The sequence below is a fragment of the Rutidosis leptorrhynchoides genome, unplaced genomic scaffold, assembly GCF_046630445.1.
Source record: "Rutidosis leptorrhynchoides isolate AG116_Rl617_1_P2 unplaced genomic scaffold, CSIRO_AGI_Rlap_v1 contig276, whole genome shotgun sequence".
NCBI lineage: Eukaryota > Viridiplantae > Streptophyta > Magnoliopsida > Asterales > Asteraceae > Rutidosis > Rutidosis leptorrhynchoides.
The window spans coordinates 59,073-81,429 of NW_027266521.1; the positions used below are offsets into that span (position 1 = coordinate 59,073).

At 35.0% G+C, this 22,357-nt stretch overlaps 5 protein-coding genes and 1 pseudogene across 5 annotated transcripts; 2 read left to right on the forward strand and 4 right to left on the reverse strand.

The window, feature by feature from the left end:
* Window positions 1-500: 500 nt before the first annotated feature.
* Window positions 501-2,751, reverse strand: LOC139882492 (beta-glucuronosyltransferase GlcAT14A). The gene is made up of 4 exons (XM_071866805.1): window positions 2,169-2,751; window positions 2,011-2,086; window positions 1,795-1,910; window positions 501-1,012 (listed from the first exon to the last, which is right to left on the reverse strand). The coding sequence occupies exons 1-4, from the start codon at window positions 2,749-2,751 to the stop codon at window positions 501-503; spliced, it is 1,287 nt and encodes a 428-aa protein (XP_071722906.1).
* Window positions 2,752-3,142: 391 nt separating this feature from the next.
* On the forward strand, window positions 3,143-4,206 carry LOC139882486 (hydroxyethylthiazole kinase-like). Its single transcript, XM_071866799.1, has 2 exons — window positions 3,143-3,601; window positions 3,814-4,206. The coding sequence occupies exons 1-2, from the start codon at window positions 3,143-3,145 to the stop codon at window positions 4,204-4,206; spliced, it is 852 nt and encodes a 283-aa protein (XP_071722900.1).
* Window positions 4,207-4,418: 212 nt separating this feature from the next.
* On the reverse strand, window positions 4,419-5,416 carry LOC139882493 (dirigent protein 16-like; annotated as a pseudogene).
* A 109-nt stretch (window positions 5,417-5,525) lies between these two features.
* On the forward strand, window positions 5,526-7,600 carry LOC139882495 (PHD finger protein ING1-like). The gene is made up of 7 exons (XM_071866807.1): window positions 5,526-5,553; window positions 5,934-6,005; window positions 6,103-6,290; window positions 6,696-6,759; window positions 6,865-6,967; window positions 7,240-7,390; window positions 7,490-7,600. Exons 1-7 carry the CDS (start codon window positions 5,526-5,528, stop codon window positions 7,598-7,600), a joined length of 717 nt encoding a protein of 238 aa, XP_071722908.1.
* A 2,870-nt stretch (window positions 7,601-10,470) lies between these two features.
* LOC139882494 (probable folate-biopterin transporter 2) lies at window positions 10,471-12,446 on the reverse strand. Its single transcript, XM_071866806.1, has 5 exons — window positions 12,246-12,446; window positions 12,008-12,074; window positions 11,796-11,871; window positions 10,949-11,150; window positions 10,471-10,848 (listed from the first exon to the last, which is right to left on the reverse strand). Exons 1-5 carry the CDS (start codon window positions 12,444-12,446, stop codon window positions 10,471-10,473), a joined length of 924 nt encoding a protein of 307 aa, XP_071722907.1.
* An 8,896-nt stretch (window positions 12,447-21,342) lies between these two features.
* On the reverse strand, window positions 21,343-22,347 carry LOC139882487 (uncharacterized; the record flags this gene model as incomplete). Its single annotated transcript, XM_071866800.1, has 1 exon — window positions 21,343-22,347. A coding segment is annotated over one exon (1,005 nt), but the record flags the coding sequence as incomplete, so codon positions are not given.
* Between the last annotated feature and the right edge of the window lie 10 nt (window positions 22,348-22,357).

Genomic DNA, 22,357 nt, shown 5'->3' on the forward strand with positions numbered 1-22,357 from the left:
CACCTTCTTGACATGTAAATATAAGTAAACATCTCATGTATGTACCCCAGAAAAAAAAACATCTCATGTGACGTTTCGATTTGCTTCATTTACAAATATCATCGATACAATGTATCTGTACAAAAGTACAATCATGTTCGTGTACACCTAATACTTTTGCGAGATTTCTGAGAAAAATAAATATAAAATCTCAATGCAATGATCTGCTATTAATTATCAATTAAAGACTTACACGCTTAAATGTAAGATTAAAGTTGTAAAAAATGAATTTTGCGTTTACAAGTTAACTCGTTTGTTCCATAAAAACACCGAATACCGGACTTTTTAAAATACATGGACTATTTTCCGATTCTCTCTAAAATACAGGGACTAAAAACTATATCAGTTAATCAGCACTTCAGCAGGTTGAATGAACCTGAGTACAGCTTGAAGTTGTTCATTCTGTTGAATTTCTTTCTTCTTTCTTCCATCTTATGTAGTTCCCCAGGATTCCAGGAAGTTCATATACACTGTCGAGACAAGAATCTGTCGTCTGAGAGCAAATAAAGAACAAGTTTTTCAAGTCTTTTGGCTCCAGGACCAGGTCTCAGAACATTACCATCGCCCCAAACCGAACACTTGGTGCCATTGTCAGGATCACCTAAGCACCAACCACCAGTTACTACTTTACCAGGATCACGTCCTAAAATTTCTCGGTCAATGCGGTCAAGTGTCGGATCATCAAATTGAAATTCGGTTGCAAAGGCCGAACCACTCTGAATCATGGAATCAAACTCACTGGAGTTTAGAGGATGTGGCTTCTCTTTGGCAGTTTTGTTAAAAGTCACATACATTAAATTGTTGTTTACAACAGTCTTGTTATAATCATGAGCATTGCAGAGGATTGTAGGGAAGTAGTTTGAAAGGGACATCGGTGTGTTAGATAGATACATTAGAAGAGTTCGTGGAAAGTTGTCTGCGCCAAGTATGCAGAACTCAACAAACTTGCGACTTAAGATTGCAAAAGTTGAACCTGAAAAATAAAGACTTTCAATTGTCAAATACAAATTCCTTGAAGAAGTATAATTGATGAGCCTCTGTAAAGTGTCTTTAATGGAAAGAAATGTAAAAAAATGATTAATGAAGGCAAGGTTGTGAGTTGTGACAAGAAGTGCATATAACTCATGTTAATCCAATATACAATGGCAGTCGTAAACGAAAAAGTAAATGCCGTTATCCTACTACCAAGTATTTCCAAACTTCGAACTAGAAAACACTAAGAACTACACATCATTGACATAAATTTATTTCATCATGTCCAAACTACCTATTGCCAAGATGACCATTTCTAAGTTCTATGTTCATCCATACAGGATCAAACAGCCCTGGCACTGTTAAGACATAAAGCTACAACATTGCCCTGGGATCTCATAGTTCTCCTTCCCTCTAAATTCTTTGTTTCCTTCTCTACGTGCCAGTTGCAAGGACATACCAACACAATACAGTTACACTGGCCACGGAATCATTCTAGGGCATTCTGCATCTATCAATTATGATATAGATTTGTGTGTGTAGTATAGAACTTTAGATTTGTAAGATATTCCTTCACCTAGTTCAATCATCGACTGGCCTTCCTTATTCCTCATCTGGCATACAACAATGGTGCATGCATTATGATGGACATTCACCAAAATAGAGAACCAAAAGTGCAAAGCAATGGATAATTGAAACACTAGAGAGACACACAAGTTCTTGATAAATTGTTGAGACCAAAGTTTAAAAGAGCTCATTTTGAAAAGATTGTGAAGAAGGTACCTGAATACACCCTAAAAGCAGTCGGCAGTGGACGTTTTTGAGTAGCATAAAACATGTCAGTTTGATCTTTAAGGTAAAGTCCTGGATCAACAATAACTGGCTTCAACAGCTTAGACCTAGAAAAGAACATGCAAGAGGCAAATCAATGTTGTAATGTAAGAACTCAAACACAGAAACATTTATGATAATTGAATATTGGAAAGTCATTTATCTTACTCTCTCCATCCAATGTAACTTGAATGATTCACAAAGTTGAGTTCTTTAGGCAAGTATGACAAAATATGAAGAAGATCTACAAAAACAAAACAGATTGAACCAAATTCATACAAATCAAAAGCCCACATAAGAACTTGGAAACAGTTAAAAAAGCATACCATCTTGTGTAATAAGAGGGTAATCAGCAGCATTCAAGTTGATAAACCAATCCCATTTGGCATGTAATCGCAAAAGAATGGAAGCTCCATGGAGATTAGCAGAAATGGTAGAAGAACCTTTGGGGTAAGCAAAATCAGCTTTGCCAATAACGTAAACATTCTGGGCAGCTTTGAAAATGGGCACAGATTGAACCGTAACAGCTAAACTGTCACGATCGGATTGAGGAGCAGCTAGGTCTAAATGAAGCAAGTAGTAATTTTTTGGGTGATAAGCTGCGTGCAACAGTCTAAGGATCCGACCCGAATCTCCTTTTGACCCGGATATGAGGTAGGCGATGGAAGGAGGGGTTGGATCTAGAGGGATTTCGTTGGGGAAGAATGGTCTGGTGGTCGGGAAGAGAAAGGGGTCTGGCCGGCGAGTAGAAGACGAGAATGAGCCGCCGGTGGTGGTGGTGGAAGAGAGAGAGAGGATGAAGAGGAGAGAGAAGAATGAGGTGGCGAAAACTATGTACAATGTAGTTTTGGTGCTGTCTTTGAAGATTGTGGCGGTTGACGGTGGTTGTAACGCCGCCGGCGATTGCATTGTCTTGCGAGTGGAATGTAAAACTATATTTTTGTTTTCTCCATTGTTAAGCAACAAAGTGGTTCATCGTTATAATCTTGTCACTTATTTTCGAACCGGTTCAATTCAAAACACTATATAATCGAAAAACCAGTACAGCTGTAAATTATCGATTCGAATTGAATTTTCCCCGGTTCAAATGGTAATTCGGCTTGAACCGAACCAAATCAGAATAGGGAATTTCTTAAAAGACTACAACTCGGGATTATCTTTAACAAGCTTACAATTCGGGATGATTTACTCGCCGCCGGGAAGCTCTAAACAAGCTTACAAGTCGGTAATCTCTTCAGGCCTACACCATACTTGACGAGAAATAGCTCTAAACAAGTAGCATAACGCCTCCGATAAAAAAATGGATCCCAATCACGACAAGAATCAAGTACAGAAGACAAGAGCTGAATACGGCAGAGATGCGTGGACCCACTTGTCCCAGCTCCGCCGTCTCTCACCGCTCATCCAGTGTATCACAAACTTCGTCTCCATGGACCTCACGGCCAACGTTCTCTTATCGGCCGGTGCTTCCCCGGCGATGCTGCACGGCATAGACGAGATTTCCGACTTCACTCCCAACGTCAACGCGGTGTACATCAACGTGGGCACACTCTCCGCTGACTGGCTGCCGGCAATGAAAGCTGCGGCTGAGCTGGCCTCAAAGTTCAATAAGCCTTGGGTTCTTGACCCTGTTGCCGCCGGCGCTTCCGGTTTCCGGTTGAAAGCTTGCCTGGAGCTTGTTGACTTGAAGCCTACTGTTATAAGGGGCAATGGTTCCGAGATTATAGCCCTCTCGAACGCCTCCGTGGGTCACACTAAGGTAAAAAGTTTTCATTTTTCTACTTGATAATGATTTGATAAACACTCCATCAATCATTACTTTTTAACTTCGATTGTATATGAATTTGGCTACTCTTGATTCAAATAATTTATGATCATGTGTTATATGTATGATCAGCTATGTTTTCTGTGTTGAATTCTTCTGTTACTTGGATTTGAATTTGATGATACTGTAATAACTTTCTTGTCAAGGGTGTAGATAGTTCCCATCAATCAACGGATGCCTTAGAAGCAGCGAAGAGTTTGGCGAAAGCAAGTGGTGGCATAGTTGCAATTTCTGGAGCCGTTGACATTATCACAGATGGTGATAGAGTTGTGGGTGCACGTAATGGAGTTCCTATGTTGCAGAAGATTACCGCAACCGGATGTGCCGTGACTGCACTAATTTCGGCGTTTGTTGCCATCGATCCATCGCATCCGATGGAGGCAACTGCTTCAGCATTGTCGGTTTTCGGTTTAGCCGGTGAAATGGGGATGGAGCAGGCAAAAGGCCCTGCTTCCTTGCGAATGCACCTCATAGATTCTCTGCACGGGCTTGATGAAACTGCTCTAGTATCTCGTAGTAATATTACCAACTTGTCATAGGCTGCTGCAAATTTTAAGGTTTTTTTCCTTCTCTATCATATCATCTGTGGATTAGCTAAATTTCACTCCGAGAGAGAGTTGGTGAGTTTGTGGAAACTGTTTATATGATTTGTATTTTCAAATGTTGTTGTGTATTACAAAGAAAATTGACAATCTCAAAATAATTTAATGAAGAGAAACTTTGGACACAAACAATCACATATGTGATTCTGTTAGTATTTGAGGTTCACAGTAATCCTGAGCATTGTTTCTGCACCATCTGTGACACTCTGACCAGACGGAATGAGTGGTCTAATCTCAGCTGTGCCAAAAGCATTCTTACATTTTCCAGTTCCGGCGGTCACCGAGAGCTGTGACATTGTACTCCCGATTCTGTAGACGCCATAGAAGTTAAGACTGTCTCCAAACTCTCGTCCTTCAAACATGGCCGTGAACGCCATCATCTGTGTGCTCACATCTGCTGAGCTGGCGACATAAACTCCCTGAGCTTTTCCCAAGTTCTGAGATCCTAAGTTGGGCGAAGAGGTCAGTATGTCATCGATGACGGTGATCGTTCCAAAGCCAAGTCCCAATCCATCTGGTCCTCACTGGGTCTGAGGCTGCAAGTTATTCTTGTTGTTATTTTGTTGTCCTGCAAAATTCGTCCCAGCCTAGCCGGTTCCTAGAGGGATACTGTTTAAGCCGTTGACTGTTGGAAGAGCACCATTGGGATTAGGAATCGCGACCCCGTTATTAGGGGTGCGGAATCCTTGGGGAGCTGCGAATGGTACTTGACTGCTGTATATGTTTCCTAACCGGCCAGTGACTGGTCTCGCTGTCGGATTGTTGCCTCCAAGTATATCATGCATATACAGTTCAAAAACCGGTTCTTCTTCTGACCCGGCCGCCATATTTATCGTCGCAACAAGCAAAGAAATGATGACATTCTGCTGCACATCTTGTATTTCGTATGGATATAGGAAGTATTTGTAGATTTTTGTGTGGATTATACTTGCAAGTTATGATATTTCTCTATGTTTATATATATAGTGATAACTGATAAATACTCTAATTAAGATGAAACTATCATACTGGTGAACTTGTTGAATTGCCGGTCTTGGAGCTGATGAACAGAAAAGTCCTAGTGGAGCTGGTATCTTTCTATCAAGGGTCAAATAGTAAATTTATAAAAAAAGGGGTCAAATAGCACTTTTTTCAAAACAGATAACATTGTCGTTTGAAGGCTAAATGTGTCATTTTCGAGTTTTTGGGGCTAGGGTTATAAATTGGTTGAATCAAGAATCACCAAAAATTCAGAGTAAAAATTGAAAATCCCATTAATGTCCTCCTTCGACGAATTTGAAGCCAGTAATTCTCGCTCCCACTTTAGCTTGCTTTGAATTCTGATTAATTTTGTTTTGATGTTTCGAATCGACTGTTTTCGACAAACCCTACTTTGATTTTGTTGTGTAAGTTATCGTTCTAATTTTCATTATCTGGTTACCCTTGATTGATTCGCGTATGTGCCTAAAATACCCAATTAGATACGTAGATTAATTCAGCTACTAGTTCATATTTTAGTGCTTTCGAAAGTGAATATTTTTACTATGTAGTATGTATCAAGGGGGAAAAATGGTCCCTTTTGATCGTATCATCAGTCATCATCTCCAGTTGTGTACTCGAAGAAAAAAATTTGTTATGATTTTGTTGTACACAGTTTAAAGCACATGCTGAATTTATCGTTATATACTTGGAGTCTCTACCCACTATTCTGCAGAAGAAGTATGCATTGTTACATGACCTTGATAAAAGTCTACAAGGTATTTGTGATGCCTACTCGACGCTTACCGTTAATGAAATCAGCTCTTATTTATCAACTTTTTTGTCTGTGTTCTTGTTAATTATGTATGTGGAAAGAAATCCAAAGGCAGAATGTGAATCTTTGTGAGCAAGAAATCGATGATATTAAGAGGGGTGTTAGGGTGGGAAATTTCATGCCTGGTACTTCACTTGTGAGATTCTCGGATGATGCACTTGATGAGCAAAAGCATGGTGTCAGGATAGCTGATGAGAAGGTTGTGTTGGCTGTTCAGGCTTATGATTTGGTACTCGACATCTCTTTTCTGAACTCTTGTTATATGAGAATTAATGATTGTTCTTGTACGTCCTAGTTTGAACTTTTATTGGCTGCACTCCCACTTTTGGATTATAGTATTTGAATGGCTTACAAGAACAAATATTGCTGAAACGTTGTTCTATCATCATGCTGAGTACTCTTTGATGGTGCCTGATTGCTAGATTAATTTATCAGGAAATAGCAGTGTGAACTGACTGACAGAACACAGCTCAGTGCCGAACACACCTTAAATTACTGGTGTTTTACATTTTCTTCTTATCATATTATTTGCTCATATTTCTTTTATATTGAATTGAGATACGTTGGAAATTGGATTGTTTTCCCTCTCACTTTTTTTGGGGCTTATTTTGGACTAAACTAACAATGCTTTCAGGTTGATACACATGCACAACAACTTGATCAATATCTGAAAAATTTAGACGAGGAACTTCGGCGTGGTATGCATTTAGTACTATACGATGCTATACTGGGATTTTTATTCGTACTCTTCATCAGAATGCCCAGATGGTTTAGTGATTGTTTCTATTTCACCTGAATTACAGAAAGAGAGAGTGCTGCTGCCAATGTGCAGCCTCCGTCAAGCATCAACGACGGAGTTGCAAAATCTGGCCGGGGTAATGAAGGTGGAAGAGGCAACCGTAAAAAGTATTAACCTTTACAAAAGTTTTTATTTTACTATCTTCTTGCTGGATTTCCTTACATGTTATCGATTGGTTTTGTTTTCCTGTTTGGAAAATTTGGTCTTGAGGTTATTCATTATTGGCTTGCATAGAAAAAATGATACCAAAATTTAATGTTTACGAGAGATAAATTATATATATGAGTTTTTTTTGCTCGAGTCTTCTTCACAAGACATGGTGCCAGCTATATTCAAGGTTTTATTTTGTTTTTTGATCAAGTAAGCTTTACACTTGCAGAACACGTTTGGTAACAGCAGTTGCAACAGAAGCAGCAACTTCAATCCCATCTGGTATGGAGTTAGATTTGCCGGTGGACCCGAATGAACCAACATATTGTTATTGTAACCAAGTTAACTTCGGGGACATGGTTGCCTGTGATAACCCTGAGGTAATGTATAGTTTCTCTACCTCTGTTAAAAGAAAAACATTTACTTATCGTTTTTTGGTGTCTCGTTCATCCCATCTCATTCTGCTCCTCTTTTAACAGTGCAAAGTAGAATGGTTCCACTTTGCTTGTGTTGGTCTGAAAGAAACGCCGAAAGGGAAATGGTATTGCTCAGATTGTGCCGTGCTGAAGAATCAACGCAGGGGTAGATGAATGAAGGATATATTTTTCTTTGAGAAATTGTAGACCAAAGGATATATTCATGTATAAGCAACTACTTATTTGATTCTGTAGCAGTCTTTAAAATCTTATTGTGTCAGATGATCAAAAAAAACAATCCACTTAATTTTTTTAACCAAAAGCATAATATTTACATATGATTACATTTCCGAATTTCGACATATATAAGCATTTTTGTTGGGCTTTAGGCTTAGGCTCTAAGTATTGGGTGTATCATAATAGGACCCGAATTGTGTTTTGTGGATTCATTCAGAAAATAAATAAAACCTCTTTCCCTCCAACTCTCTTCTCCTTCCCTCGCTACTCTGTTTTCTCTTCTACTCTGTTTTCTCTTAAACTATCGGTGCTCAATCGTAACATTCAACAAAATAGTTAAGAATGGAAATATAATTTTGAAAATCCCTAATTTTAAAAGTAAACACAATGTATTCAAAAGTACAAAACAACATTTATCAACTTCTAATGAAAGTTTTGAGAATCTACTTTATGACTAGACTAGATGGCATCCTTTGTCGCAGAAGAGGATGGGCGGTGGCTGCGTTGATCTTTTGGGTAACCAGGCTTTACGGCCGCCGAAGCGACTTCTTCCGGTGAGTGTAGTTTCTTACGTTTGCTTTGGTCGGTGAGAGGTTATAGAAACTGAAAGAGAAATAGGGTTTATTATTCATGTTTTTTGTTCGATCGCTTATTCGCTTACTGAGAAAAATTATTGTATTTGGGGGTTTCAGAAAGAGACCCTTTTGTTTGGTTGCTGAGAAAACTACAAGAGCTTTTGTTGATAGCTAAAAAACAAGTAATTTGAATTATACACAAGCCAATTAATTGAATTAAGTTTAACTTCTAATTCTTATAGCTATTAGCTCCCAAATTCTTACATAATTTTTAATTATATGTATGATTTAATACTGATTTTAGGTTGGATTCGATCTTAAAAATCATTTTCTTTTAAACAAGGTCGCCGTGGCTCATACAATTGGTCACGTGATTGCAACTCTATTGATTTTGCAGCTCTTGCAGAAATATGGATGGAAAAAATGGTCTGGACTTGCAATCTCTAAGCAAATTTGATTTTGTTCTTCTTTTTATGAAATTTCATATTCTCCATTGATTTTTTGTTAATATGTTACAATAATTGAATTCTCAATGAGCTGCTTCAATTTTAAATGTTTAACTGGATTTTCACTTCTTTTCCGGAAAATCTATACAAAAAGTATATCTTCTGTAGTTTCTTGTGTTGTTCAAGGATTCAATGCAACCGTGTTCGCTTACGGATCAATTGAAAGGTATGAATCCTGAACATTCATAATCACTCCTTGTGAATGTAATGGGTATTATGTATTTTCGGAGTCACTAAAGTAAATACTGATCTCTAATTTTTATCTCTGGTGCATTGGCAAGCTATTGGATTTTTCATAGAAATCTCGGCTCTGTCCATTTATGTTTGGCACTGTCTATTTCAATTTGTTTTAGAAATCGAGTATAAAATGTTTTGTTTGATATAGTTTCAGTGGCAAAACATATACACCGGTAGGGACTAAGCAAGATCCTCACCTCATGGTTCTCAGTCTGAATACAATTTTTGATCTTAGAAGAAGTATTTTTTTTAATATAGATTATTATAGAGTTTAATTTTTAAATGGTTATTTATGTTTAAAAGTTCGAGTTTGACAAAGTGACTGCAATCCATTTATATTCACTTCAAGTGAATTATAAAAATTATGGATTCTAAAATTGATGAAATTGTACAATCTCATGAAGACTTGTGTCTTTGTGTTCTATCAAACTCCTATTTTGTTGCTGATGTGCAACTCATATAAGTGGGTTTTTTTTTCCTGTATCTGACATATGTTAGCAATCTACTATGTCAGACTCATCCTTGATTCAAGGATGTTGTATGGGATAAACTCTATGAAATGGAAGCAGCATGCATTCAAACTTGAAGTGAATGGGGAGCTAATTGTTGATATATTTGTAGTTTTTGTCAGTTGAATGCTCCAGCACCAACACAATCTAGCTCAGGACCCTCATGGAAGGTTTGTTAATATTCTGTTTGTGAATGAAGTTTAAGCATTCTTTTTTTTCTCTTTTCAATGTTGCTACTTTAAAAAAAATGACAATTGACAAGCAATCTCTTTTCCCTTTTCTTGCAGAATCTTACTCAAAAAGATTTGAATTTCGTTGGCTACACTTGCAAGAATTTCGATGCAGTTAAAAGACTACATCATTCTTTTGATATGTACTTTTTGGAGTAAAATAGACGCCATTCATAGCCATGCACATATAATAAAATAAAAGGACCAAGTTTAAATGTTTAAGAATTTACAGATGAGTATGGGATGAAATACACAACAAAACAGTCAGCTGAGAAATCCGAGTTACAGATGCTTACAGCATCAGGAGATCCAATGTTACCATAACATAGATTTGGAGCGAAAGATATTCCTTCTTTGGTTGCAACTACCACTAACTGTACAGCAGTATTGGAAACTTGCCCTAAATGCTCAGTGGTGGGTTATTTTAATCATTAGGGAAAAAAAAAATTTAGTGTTACAATTTGTCCATTGTTGCTAGCAAATGTCTATTTTGTCCATGTTTCAAGCTTGTGATAGACGTAGATATGATTAGACGACTCTGTCGAATTTGATTCCATCTCTCAGTGTAGAGATATTTTTTTCTGTTTTAGTTTGATTTGAATATAATTTCAGAGCTTATTCCAATAAAATTGCAAGAAATTGCTATAATGAGTATGGCATGACTCTCAGTTAGGAGAGAATTGATTTTCATGTATTACCATGAGAATAAAAGAGAGTTTAGAATCGCTTATAAGCTGTTTTGCAAGCTTTTTAAACTTCCAACAGATGAACCAAGCATGAAGACGAGAAACCTCCAATATTGTCAATAGACATGAGGAGAGCAAAGAATGTTCCTTCAATGCCACGTGGACAAAGCTTCGTGCTGAGTACAAGTAATGGCATCCATTTTAGCCTGTCGATCATCTGAGAGACACTTTCATCAATCACGACGAAGAAATAATCTGGTATGCCGATTTTCAGGTTCATACGTAGCACAAGCATGAAATCAAGCATTCCTGATAAGGCATAAAGCAACTGAGTCCAGAAAAGTAAATTTCTGAAAGGGTACTCCTTTAGGATGTTTTGATAGAGTATTGCTCCTAAAAGTGCACCAACCGAACCAATTGAGAAAATGTAACCAACTGCTTCCTGAAGAAGACATAAAAAAAAAATATACGCAAAGTTAAAGCTTTTTACTTTTGTTTGGAGCATATGAATCAATTTTCAATTTCATTTTAAAACTAAGTACCTTAGAAAAGAATGGACCATCCTTTGAATCGGTATACCAGTAGAAGAGCCCTTCATGAATATTCAAACTGACTACAAGGGACAAGTACATAAACAAACATGGCCTCCACACTTCTGGGCACTTCAGGGTTGTACACATAGACTTTCCAGCATCAAGAAACTTCTGGTTTACCTCTCCGTAAAGGTAACTCAAGAAAATATCTCTACTTATTCACGCTCATATCTTCGGTCTAATAACTTGAAATTGACGTTTTTGCAGGAGAAATAAATGGGCCAAAAAAAAAAAAACATCGGTGCTAAGTAATTTATTTCGAGTCTGTTTATGTTAAACATTTTTGTTATACTGTACTATGAAATTTAATATGAATTTTAATAAATTCCTAAATTTTATATGACTTGCACATCAGACCTTGGTCTAATGGGTGAACATCCTCTCTTTCATTCGTGAATCGTGCAGTCCGTACAAATTGTAATGTAATAAAAAAAATTATGTTTCTTTGCTATTATATAAAATAAAAATATGATAATTTAAATTCTATATATCAATAGAAAATTTAAAAATTATTATTAAAGTTGTCCATCATTATATATATATGGTGTCTGTTAACATTTTCAAAAATATATATATTTAAATTCGTATTATATTATCAACACAAATTAATTGTTTGAACTATATTGTCCGGTATCGAATATGTGATGAATAACTCTGAAAATAAAAAAATAAAATTACTTTTTATTTAATATTTTTATATATTTATTATATATTACTTATTAATTATTAATTATGTATCAAATATTTTTTTTTCACATACTAATAATTACATCTCGTATCTCAAATTCTAGTCAGCCGCAAAGTAGAATCGACTGGAACAACTACATCATTCAGATAAGGGGTCAGAGTATCATACGCTTCTCTAAACTTGCCTACGATAACAAATAAGACAAAGGAAATAGTAAAAAACACCACTAAAATCAAAATATCTCGACAAATGAGAGAAACTGTAGACATAGGAGGCCTAATGGGTGTCAATTAATCCCAAATTAAAAAACTAAGATGTACTGTCCAAATTGATGGGATTTTGGTGGTTGCTATAATGATTTATGCAAATCTTTCTTTTGAATTCATTCTATCATTGTATTAGAGTTCAGATCTATTCACGATATATTGATGGCCATAATGAGCTAAAAAAAATTGTAAAATAGAGCATGGTTTTTTGTCAAAAGAACTCAATTTTAGCAACTTTCATCAAGAACTCAAGAAAGATAAAAATACAAACTTTTAAGTTCATAAGACATACCATTTGCGACTTAGCGTCTGGTGAGATTACATTTTTGGTATGCGGATTCATGAATATTGCATTAACGAAAGTTTTTGTGGGACTATGCTCCTTTGGGATGTGATGAAGTAGTAGCCTATGGGGTTCAGAAGATTCTGCAATATTGGCAACGCCTTCGCGGCGGAGGATCTTGCAATGCAACACTGTTGTTGTTGTCTCCATTTTTCTTGTTGTGCTTGCATTGTAGAGAATCAATTATTGAAAAATGAGCAATATAATACCGGTTAAAACGAGCATAATGTTGGATAATTAATGAATGGACAATTATTGTTTCTAAATATTTAAATGTGAATAATTTGTTGTTCCAATAGGGTTGTAGGGGTAATATTTTGCTACTCCGACCAATTTAAAAATACCACATGAGAAAGAATCTATAAAATTGATAGTTAAGAATTTTGTTTATTTGATTTTTATTTTTAAGATTCATATTTCAATTTTATTGTATATAATTTTCATTACTTTCCTCTTTAGGAAGGATTCATAATTGATATAGTAATGTATTTTATTTAATGAATCTCGAAAATCGATGAGTAAAAAAAACATACAAACAAATATGACGTTATATTAATATTTTCTCTATCTTAATTTTCCAATTTATTTTATTTATGGGTACACAAAATACTACCCTTCATAAACAGGTAAGTATCTTTTTGAACTAAAAGTAGTATTTTTTTAAGAAGTGGAAACAATCATGTCGACATGAAGTACGTAGTTATAAAGAACGTAAATAAGTAGGTAAAAGAATTCCAAAACAAAATATGGTGATGTGAAATTCATATACAGTATAGCCTTCTCCTAAATAGTTTGATGGATATCATAAATAATAATAATAATAATAATAATAATAATAATAATTCGATGGAAGTGGTTTTTTAAATTCTCCTTTTTGGGTTATGGGCTACTTCAATATATTATGGGCTTTGCACGGTACTGAAAGCCCATTTTGTTAGTTCTACTCCCGAACCCAATATGGCCAATGCCACGTTATGTATCTTTTAAGAATAAAAGTCAACACAACTAAAAAAATCAAATTAAATTCTGTTTTTAAATAATAAAATAATAATTTATACTCCTAATATTTAAATAGATATCGTTTTTAAAGACTTTTTTTTAATCTTTAAATAGTTATGGTTTTTAATATCTCAATGCGGTGTTTTTATATATACCCCTCCACCAACTCTCTCTCATTAATACCCGCCCTTAATCATTATTTTAATAAAAAAAGACGAAAGATTAAATCATAAAGTAAGGATAAAATTACGCCTATGTATAAAAATATGAAAGAATACATTTATTCAAAGACAGAGATAGTATAGTACATTAACGTGAAAAAAGAAGAAAAAAACTATAAAATTTGGGAAACTGAATTTAAATTCCGAGAAAACTGCATCCTGAACTATAACACAAGATGTTTCAATTACAGAGCATCTTGCAAGACATGAAAATTGTAGGAAATTCACATAATCACATCAATCCTTCCTATCTACACCATATTTACAAAACCTAAACTGAGATTCATATGAACAACTTACAGTTAGCAGATGCAAACGCCTAAATATTATATATATATCGACCCGCCAAAATGGAATGGAATTCTTTTCCTGTTCATTTTCACATATTGAGAGGAAATAGTGGTCCAGTGCCTCCTTCCTTGTCATCGTCAGGGATGCTTGAGTAACAAGAAAGTGCATTAGACATTTCCCAGCTCCAGTCTTGTTTCCGGTAGACTGACATCCGTGGCCATCTATTTACCCTTACATAGTGATTCCTCATATTTCCATCAACAAAGGTTGTAACGATAGAATAGTAGCATTCGTGACCGCCCCATACCTGGTCATCAGGATCAGCACTTATACTCCCATCTTGATGGAAGTATCGACGCAATAGAGGCCCTGTCCCAGTCCAGTATGGATCGAGATTTTTCCAATAATCTGGAACTGCCTGAAAAGTGAAAACCAACCAACATAATGATATATTGTATTTCAGATATGCCACCAAGGAAAAAACAACTTGGCATTTATCGGAAACCATAGAATACTCTACATACCATTTTAAAGTGGAACTCCCAAGCATGATCACAGAGGTCATCTTTCACGATACGAGTCTGAAAATCAGTATGAAAACGAAAATTAAACGGCAACCATGAATAAAAAAAAGCATGCTTGAGGAAGTGAGGTTTTAGATGGTTACACGTCTGCTGTCCATGATAGATAATGAATACGCATTCAACTTTGATAATCCTGCTACTAGTGACATCCGAGGTATGTGTGCCTTCCCATGCCACAATTCCTCGCACTAAAATAAATAGACAAAAAATAAGTAGAGAAAGTTTCAACCAGAGTTCAAGATTAATTCATCCAAAACATCTTAGTTGGCCTATATGAACTTCAGTAAGGAGGACCATGAAATGAATCATTGAAGGGAAAACAAAAAGGGCATCGAGAATCATTTGAAATAGCAGGAAGAAAAGACTGGATTTTTGGGCTAGGAATGTTCGCAGAATCTTAACAAAATGGCCAAAACAAGTACTCTAGGCAGCACAGTGAAAATGTATCATTTTTCACTATTATATGTAACGGACTGAATCAATGAAGAAGCACTTTGTTACATAATTCTCGTTTGATGATCAAATTCAACCTACACAACCAACAGAAGATAAAAAAGGAGGATTTTGAGACTGGTTTTCTCGTTATGAAACAAAACATGCTAGAAAGCTCAACAGAAATGCACATGAGATTGTTAAATCGATATGCCTATGAACATCAATTCAAAGCATTAAAAGATACCATGCCAACAAATAACTAAAGAGAAGCAAAATAGAAATGCCGTGTCACAATTTCAGTAGGGGGATAGAGCAAAAAACACAAGATTCATTACCCAGCTTCAGCAAACTTTTTAAAATTTGAGATCAAAGTATGAGCAGGAATCAGTTCTTACCTCTGCCGGGGTTTCATCCCAGTGGCGGAGTTAGAAAAAATAATTTGTGAGGTCAAAATTTAGATAATATCTAGCTAAACATATTTTATTATAATTTTTCATATATTTATAGTTTAAAATTGTCTAATTTTTTACTAATTATGTCAAACATATGTGTATTGAATAAATCTTTCATCGAGAGGGATGTAAATAATAACTAATAAATTGATTGCAATTCTTTTAGCATTTATTAATTTATTTTCAATTTTTTTTGGAGTTATATATAAACATTAATATTTAGAGGACTAAAAAGTTTTTTTTCCAAATTTTTGTTAATCACTCATGTGGCTCCGCCACTGTTTCATCCTGTTAGCAATTATAACTACGAAGCAGTTAACTTGAACACATATATCATGCAACCTGGGAGGAACACTAAGGTCAATATATATATCTATAAATATATATATACAAATCCCAATTCTACCAAAACCCATTGGGAGAATAACCAGATAACGCTTACCCAGATTTCAAATTTCAAAGAAAACACAGTAATAACACTAAATAAACGAAATTATTGAAATAAAAAATTGAAAAGAGATGATAAAAATCAAACCTTCGAAGTCCAAACACGATCACTACAAGCAACACCATGCCATTCTCTGGAAATGATTAAGCAGAGAGCCGCGCTGCGTGCATCGAGGCAACCCAGAACCATGAACATGACGTCTCTACCAAGAACCTCAAATGGGTCTTTATTATTATTATTAATAATAATACTAACATCAAACTGGTCTTTTTCACTTAATTTCTTCTTTTTGATTCCTCTCAATCTCTCCTTCCTTCTCCTCTCACACGATATCTTATTAGACATGATGACTCTATGAAGCTGATCTGGTTCTCCTTCTGATTCTCGACGGATAACTTTCTCGTGTGACGGTGACATTGCTTTGATCAAGAATGAATATGACCCAGATTCGTACTATGTATTTATACACGGTTAGAAAACGATTTGTGTTGAGTTGATCGCCGACAATACTAAATGTGGGGATGATGTTTTGCACGTGCAAGTTTGTTGTCGTCTAGTTCGAAGCGTTCCGTTTAGTAATTTGGGGGAGGTTGGGTTTAAATGGCGGCTATAGATATCGACGGATTTGGACTCGTATATCACTCCGTCCCGATCCATAACTGAATGTCATATCTCATAACTATGGTCTAATGATTATCAAATATTATTCTGAAGGTAGATACTCCATGAATGCGAGTACCGTACTTTCGTATAATTAAAAATCAATAATAATAAAAAATGTCACATTTCATACTTCTTACAATACTTTTCAATTTCTATCATTCAACTCAGTCAAATATATTATTATAATAAAATTTTAAATATTTAAAATAAAGATAAAACTTAAATGTTGAGCTTTATGTTTGTACCGTTGGTCTTTTTATTATAATAATATCTATAAATTAAAATTCCACATCAACTATTTATAATGTCATAAATATTAACGTCTGTTAAACTAAAAGTTAATGTCCGTTAAACCAGTTAAACCCTCACCAACCGCCAGAGTCAACATGAATTTTTTCTCAGTCGAGTCCTCCTCAACCTCCGTCCATCTCCGCCGCCATACACAAAACAGCTATCCTTTTTATTTGATTCAATTAAATTTTCATTTAATTTATTATTGATTTCAATTAAGAAAATTCACAAATTAACGGAATCTAAGTCTTTGATCTCGATCGATCCGTAAGCAAAAGTAAACGGAATCCATGTCTTTGATTATCTATTCAATCCCTTCAACCGACGATAACCCAGACTTAAGACTTTCTCTAATGATAGGTGATTAAACTCACTACAAAAGGAAGAGGATTAAATTCATTCCTCAGAACCCGTAAAAAATCAGAACGGATCTGACCTTGAACCAAAATAAACTCCTACAATATAATCGGATCACCTTGAATCATCTGTTATTTGCAACAAGAGATCAGATCGGGATCGGACCCTCGTGAACCCCTCAAATCGCCACTCTGAATCTTATCCGGTCACGTTCACCTTCGAATGCAATTAGACTCTATTCTGATTACCGTGAGAAAGATAGAAAAAAAGGAAAGAGAGAATTGAAATTGGATAATGGTGTCTGAGGGAGATCAGAATATATATATATATATATATATGGAATACAGTACTGAAGAGTGTGTGGACAAGAGAGTGGGAGAAGAAGGTTTTGGTTGTGTGGCGTTAGTTCTTGTTAACGGAAAAAACTTAGATACGCTTCCTTACGTACGCTACGTACGCTTCTCTGCTTTAAACGGTTGTACGTTTGACCAACAGTACAACTGTTTAAAGCAGAGAAGCGTACGTAGCGTACGTAAAGAAGCGTACGTAAGTCTTGCCCCTTGTTAACAGAGTTAAATTGTCATCTTTTCAAAAAAAAAAAAAAGAGTTAAATCGTCAAATTATTGCACATGTGCTGACATGAAATTTTAATTGACAGATACAATTATAATAAAAAGATCAACAACACAAGTATATAAAGCTCAGCAGGTAAGTTTTGTCCTTAAGGAGTGGTAGTTTAAGTTTTGTTTTCCTAATCATTATATTTTTTAATTCCATCAAAATGTCAACCTGTGATACTTAATTTTAGATGAAAAGAGTAATAAAATCTATCAAAATCTATTTAAATATCTTCAATAAATATTTTAATTTTTTAAATTATATCATTCACTTACTAATTTATTTTATTAGTATTTCTACGACTATAATAGTAAATTTTATAAATAATTCTTTTTAATCAATTAATTATTTATCTAATATATACGCGATATTTAGGTAAAAAAATGTCATATTTAACCTTTGTTTGGATTGATGTGTTGGAGGATAAAGTAAAATAAAATTAATTAGGTTGATTGTTTGGGGAAGAAAAGTTGGAAGTAAAATAAAATTAATAAAAATTAATGGTGGGTTGAAATCTATTTTAAAACTATAACTTTTAAAAATCTTCGATTTGAAGTGTTGAGAAATTTTTAAGTATAATTATATATAATACTATCATTTATTCTATTTCTTATCAAAATATAACAAAAAATTTATTTTATTTTTCATTCTTTTACTCTACTCTACCTTACTCTATAAAATTTGAAATATGTCAATCCAAACAAAATTTTAAAACGTATCAGTGAGAGGAAAACTATTACATATATTACTCCTTCCGTCCTTAATTAACACGATATTTAATTAGATACGGAATTAGTATAAATAAATAAATTTATTATTCCTTCCATTCCACAATAAATATCTAAAAATCACATTTTACCCAAATTAAAAAAGTAATTGATTATATATTATTTGATTAAATTATCCCTATATTTTATAATTTTAAAATCACTAAAATTTTTAATAAATTTTTTTTACCTCATTCAAAATTATAAAGTATGAGATAATTTAGTAAATAATTGGTTTGAGATAATTTAGTAAATAATTGGTTGATTTTATCAAATAGACATTTATTTAAAAAATATTTTAAAAATAAAATTTGGACATTTATTGAATGAAAAGAGTATAAGCATCTCGTCGATTTCTTTTCCTCCAATCACAGAGCGCAAAAGAAAACCCACAGGACCAGGTAACTAAAACAGTCCACGTAACGTTTCAGGACACGAAAGGTTGTTTGTCGTCCTATTTTTTAAAGGATAATTTATGAATTTGTCCCTATCGTAACAACAATATAAAATCGTTTCAGGACACGAAAGGTTGTTTGTCGTCCTATTTTTTAAGGATAATTTATGAATTTGTCCCTATATTGGAACAACAATATAAAATCGGCCTTCTTCTTTTGAAGCTATGTAATTGGCGATATATCCAAAACGGCAAAACGTGTTTATGACTCAGCACGTCACTTGTTTTTCAAAATATCATATTTTATTTTTTTGTTATATCATTTTATTTTTCGATATTAACGGTCGTTAAAAATTATTTAATTGGCAAGATAAACCGATCGTAATTATATACGTGTCAAAATATTGTATTATCATTTTTTTTAATCTTAGTATAAACCAAACTCAAATCGAATCTAGCCTAATGTTAAACTTTAATCATATTTTAATTAATCATATACCTTATCACTTTTTACGTCACCCACGCCCAACCCAACCCAGCCCCCTTCTCCTTCAACCTCCATCACCGCCGCCACCACTCCCAACCCCCACCACCTCACCTTGGGGTTTGAGGATATGTAGTGGTATGTTTGATTTTGCATATGTAAAGTTTCAGGGGCAATTACACTCACTTAAAGGCAGCACAAAACTACCAGTTCGATCAGTTACCTCGCAAGAAAGCAAAGCACAGATCATACCAATACTCAGGCTTCTATCCACATATATAGTTGCAGTCATTCAGGTGAATACAAACCAATGAATGATTTCATGCTAGAACAAATATTAGAACAAAATTCCAATAATCAATCACCCATTTACGGAGAAACTTAAGAAGTCAATGTATCTTCAATTTGAATCCTTTCACCGCACATCAAAGAATATCACAATCTTATATAATCCCCCACAATATAACATCCTTCCTGGTTAAACAATCTGAACCTAATAAAAAAAAATGGCAATTCCCTTTCAATTAGAGAATTCAAGTAAAAATGTCTCTATAACTCAACGAGAAGATCCGTCCACATCTCTGTCTTTGGTCTTCATAAGCTGCTTTCTCTTCAAAATTAGAAAACCAGCAAACAACAACCCAATCTTCTTCCCTATATAGAGGTGGTGAGGGTTGGGAGTGGTGGCGGCGGTGATGGAGGTTGAAGGAGAAGGGGGCTGGGTTGGGTGTGGGCGACGTAAAAAGTGATAAGGTATATGATTAATTAAAATATGATTAAAGTTTTACATCAGCTCGGTTCGATTGCGATTCGGTTTATATTAAGATAAGAAAAAATTCGATTTGGATTTGGTTTATATTAAGATAAGAAAAAATGACAAGTGCAATAATTTGACACGTATTACATACGTGTCAAATTACGATTGATTAATCTTGTCAATTAGACAATTTTTAATGACCGTTGGTATCGAGAGACGAAATAATCTAACGGAATAATAAAATAAAAGACGAAATGTGATATTTTAAAAAATAAGTGAGATCATAAACGTTGAAAACGTTGAAATGAGGACCAAACGCAATGTTTTGTCCATCCAAAACTATAATGATTAGAAAAGCCAAAATATGACAAATTGAGGTGGTTAATATTGATGCTGACGTAGTTAATCGTTGGAAACTAAATTATGTTTTTAATTTTAAAATTTTTCTTTAAAATAAAATAAAATAAAAATAAAAACCCATTAGTAGTTGGTTGATATATAATTTGAAAAAATCTTACATGAGAATGAGTATTGAAGCTAACAGTTGCGCTACGTGTACCTTCGTTATCTGTACATCTTGTACAACACATGCATGACACGATTGTATATTTGAGAAAACGAGATGTGCACTAATCATGCCTCTAATCTGGAAGGAAGTTGTTTTCAATGGTTCCAATAATATGTAGAAGACGTCAGGAAAAACAACTCTCATTAGAGAAACGGCACCAACCTCAACCAAATCAAATGCTAAGCTAAACATTTCCATTAACAAAAACTCTTCATTTTTCCCAAAAAATAAAAGTGAGTCCATCATCATCATACAACATTCAATATATTGAAAAGAAATTGCCCTTTGTGTACCTGTTCATTGGACTGGATTTGTTGATGCAAATTGTTAGCGTCAAACTGATTGAACTACAAGATTTTCCTAGAGCGAGTCTTTGGATCAGAAACTTCCTAGAAGGGTCTTCTTTATTACGAAAGGAGAAGAGCAGGAAAAGGCAATGAAAGACCCCTTGAAATGCAGGAAAACATTGAAAAATTCAGATCACAGATACATAATAACCAGTTACGAATAATATAAACAATTGATGGTTGCATAAAAAACTAACCTCTCTATCATGAGCATGCCAATGTACTCCAAACAGCCATCTCCGTTGAAATGGTGAACTGTCCCGACCCCGATAACGAAATGTAAATAACCGGCAGGCCTTCTCTCACACAACATGGTCTTTTCCTTTTGTCCAGGTCTCCCTTTCGGTAGCATTTTACTGACCGTGGTGCCTCAGCCGTTTCCGATTATACGATCTAGAACGTAAACAGGCCCAATATGACCAAGGTTATCGAACAGGGACCGGACTAGTACATTCCATGTAGCAAAGTTAGGGTAGATCTCCTCGGCCAACATTTTTTGGACATACATAATGCCCTCATCTAAACTATTATACTTACAGATCCCCCACAGCAGACTAGTGTGTGTAATTATGTCCGGTTTCCACTTTCCTCCAGAACTAATCCGATCAACAAGTTGTTCAGCGAATTTAACCTTTCCCTTCTTACAGTAAGCAAAAGTGATGATGTTATTTGTGATCCCATCTGGTGTTATCCCTCCCACCATCATTCTTCCGACAAGTTGCAGAGCCTCCTCAACCATTGTGGCACGACAAAATCCATGCAAAATAGTATTGTAACTTACAAGATTCATCTCAATATTCCTTGCTTCCATCTCCCTGATGAGAGAGACGCCTTCTTCTACCATATCCCTCTTGAAAAGACAATCCAATAGCTCATTGTAAGTCGTGGCATTCGGATAACACCCATAATCCTCCATTTGATTGAACACCCTAAATGCCCAGTCAAGCCTTCCTTTTTGACATAGTCCTTTTATTAAGGTATTGAATGTCACGGTATTTGGTGGGCAATTCTCCAATGCCATATTCTTTATAAGATGATAAGCTTGGTCAAACATGGAATTCCTGCAGAGGGCATCGACCATGGATGTATATGCCACAACATTAGGATGGCAACCACTAGTTATCATCTTATTCCATATATCAGATGCACCAACCAAATTACCAGCTTTTGCAAAGCCATCAATTATACAGCTATACGTCTTAACATTTGGACGACAACCATTTCCCTCCATCTGTTTGAAAACTGAAAATGCCTCACGTAGATGCCCATTGGAGCAGAGACCATGTAATAAAGTATTATACGCAACAATATTGGGCACGATACCTTCTTGACCCATCCGTTCCCATAACTCAAGAGCCTCATACACTCTTCCATATATAAAAGAG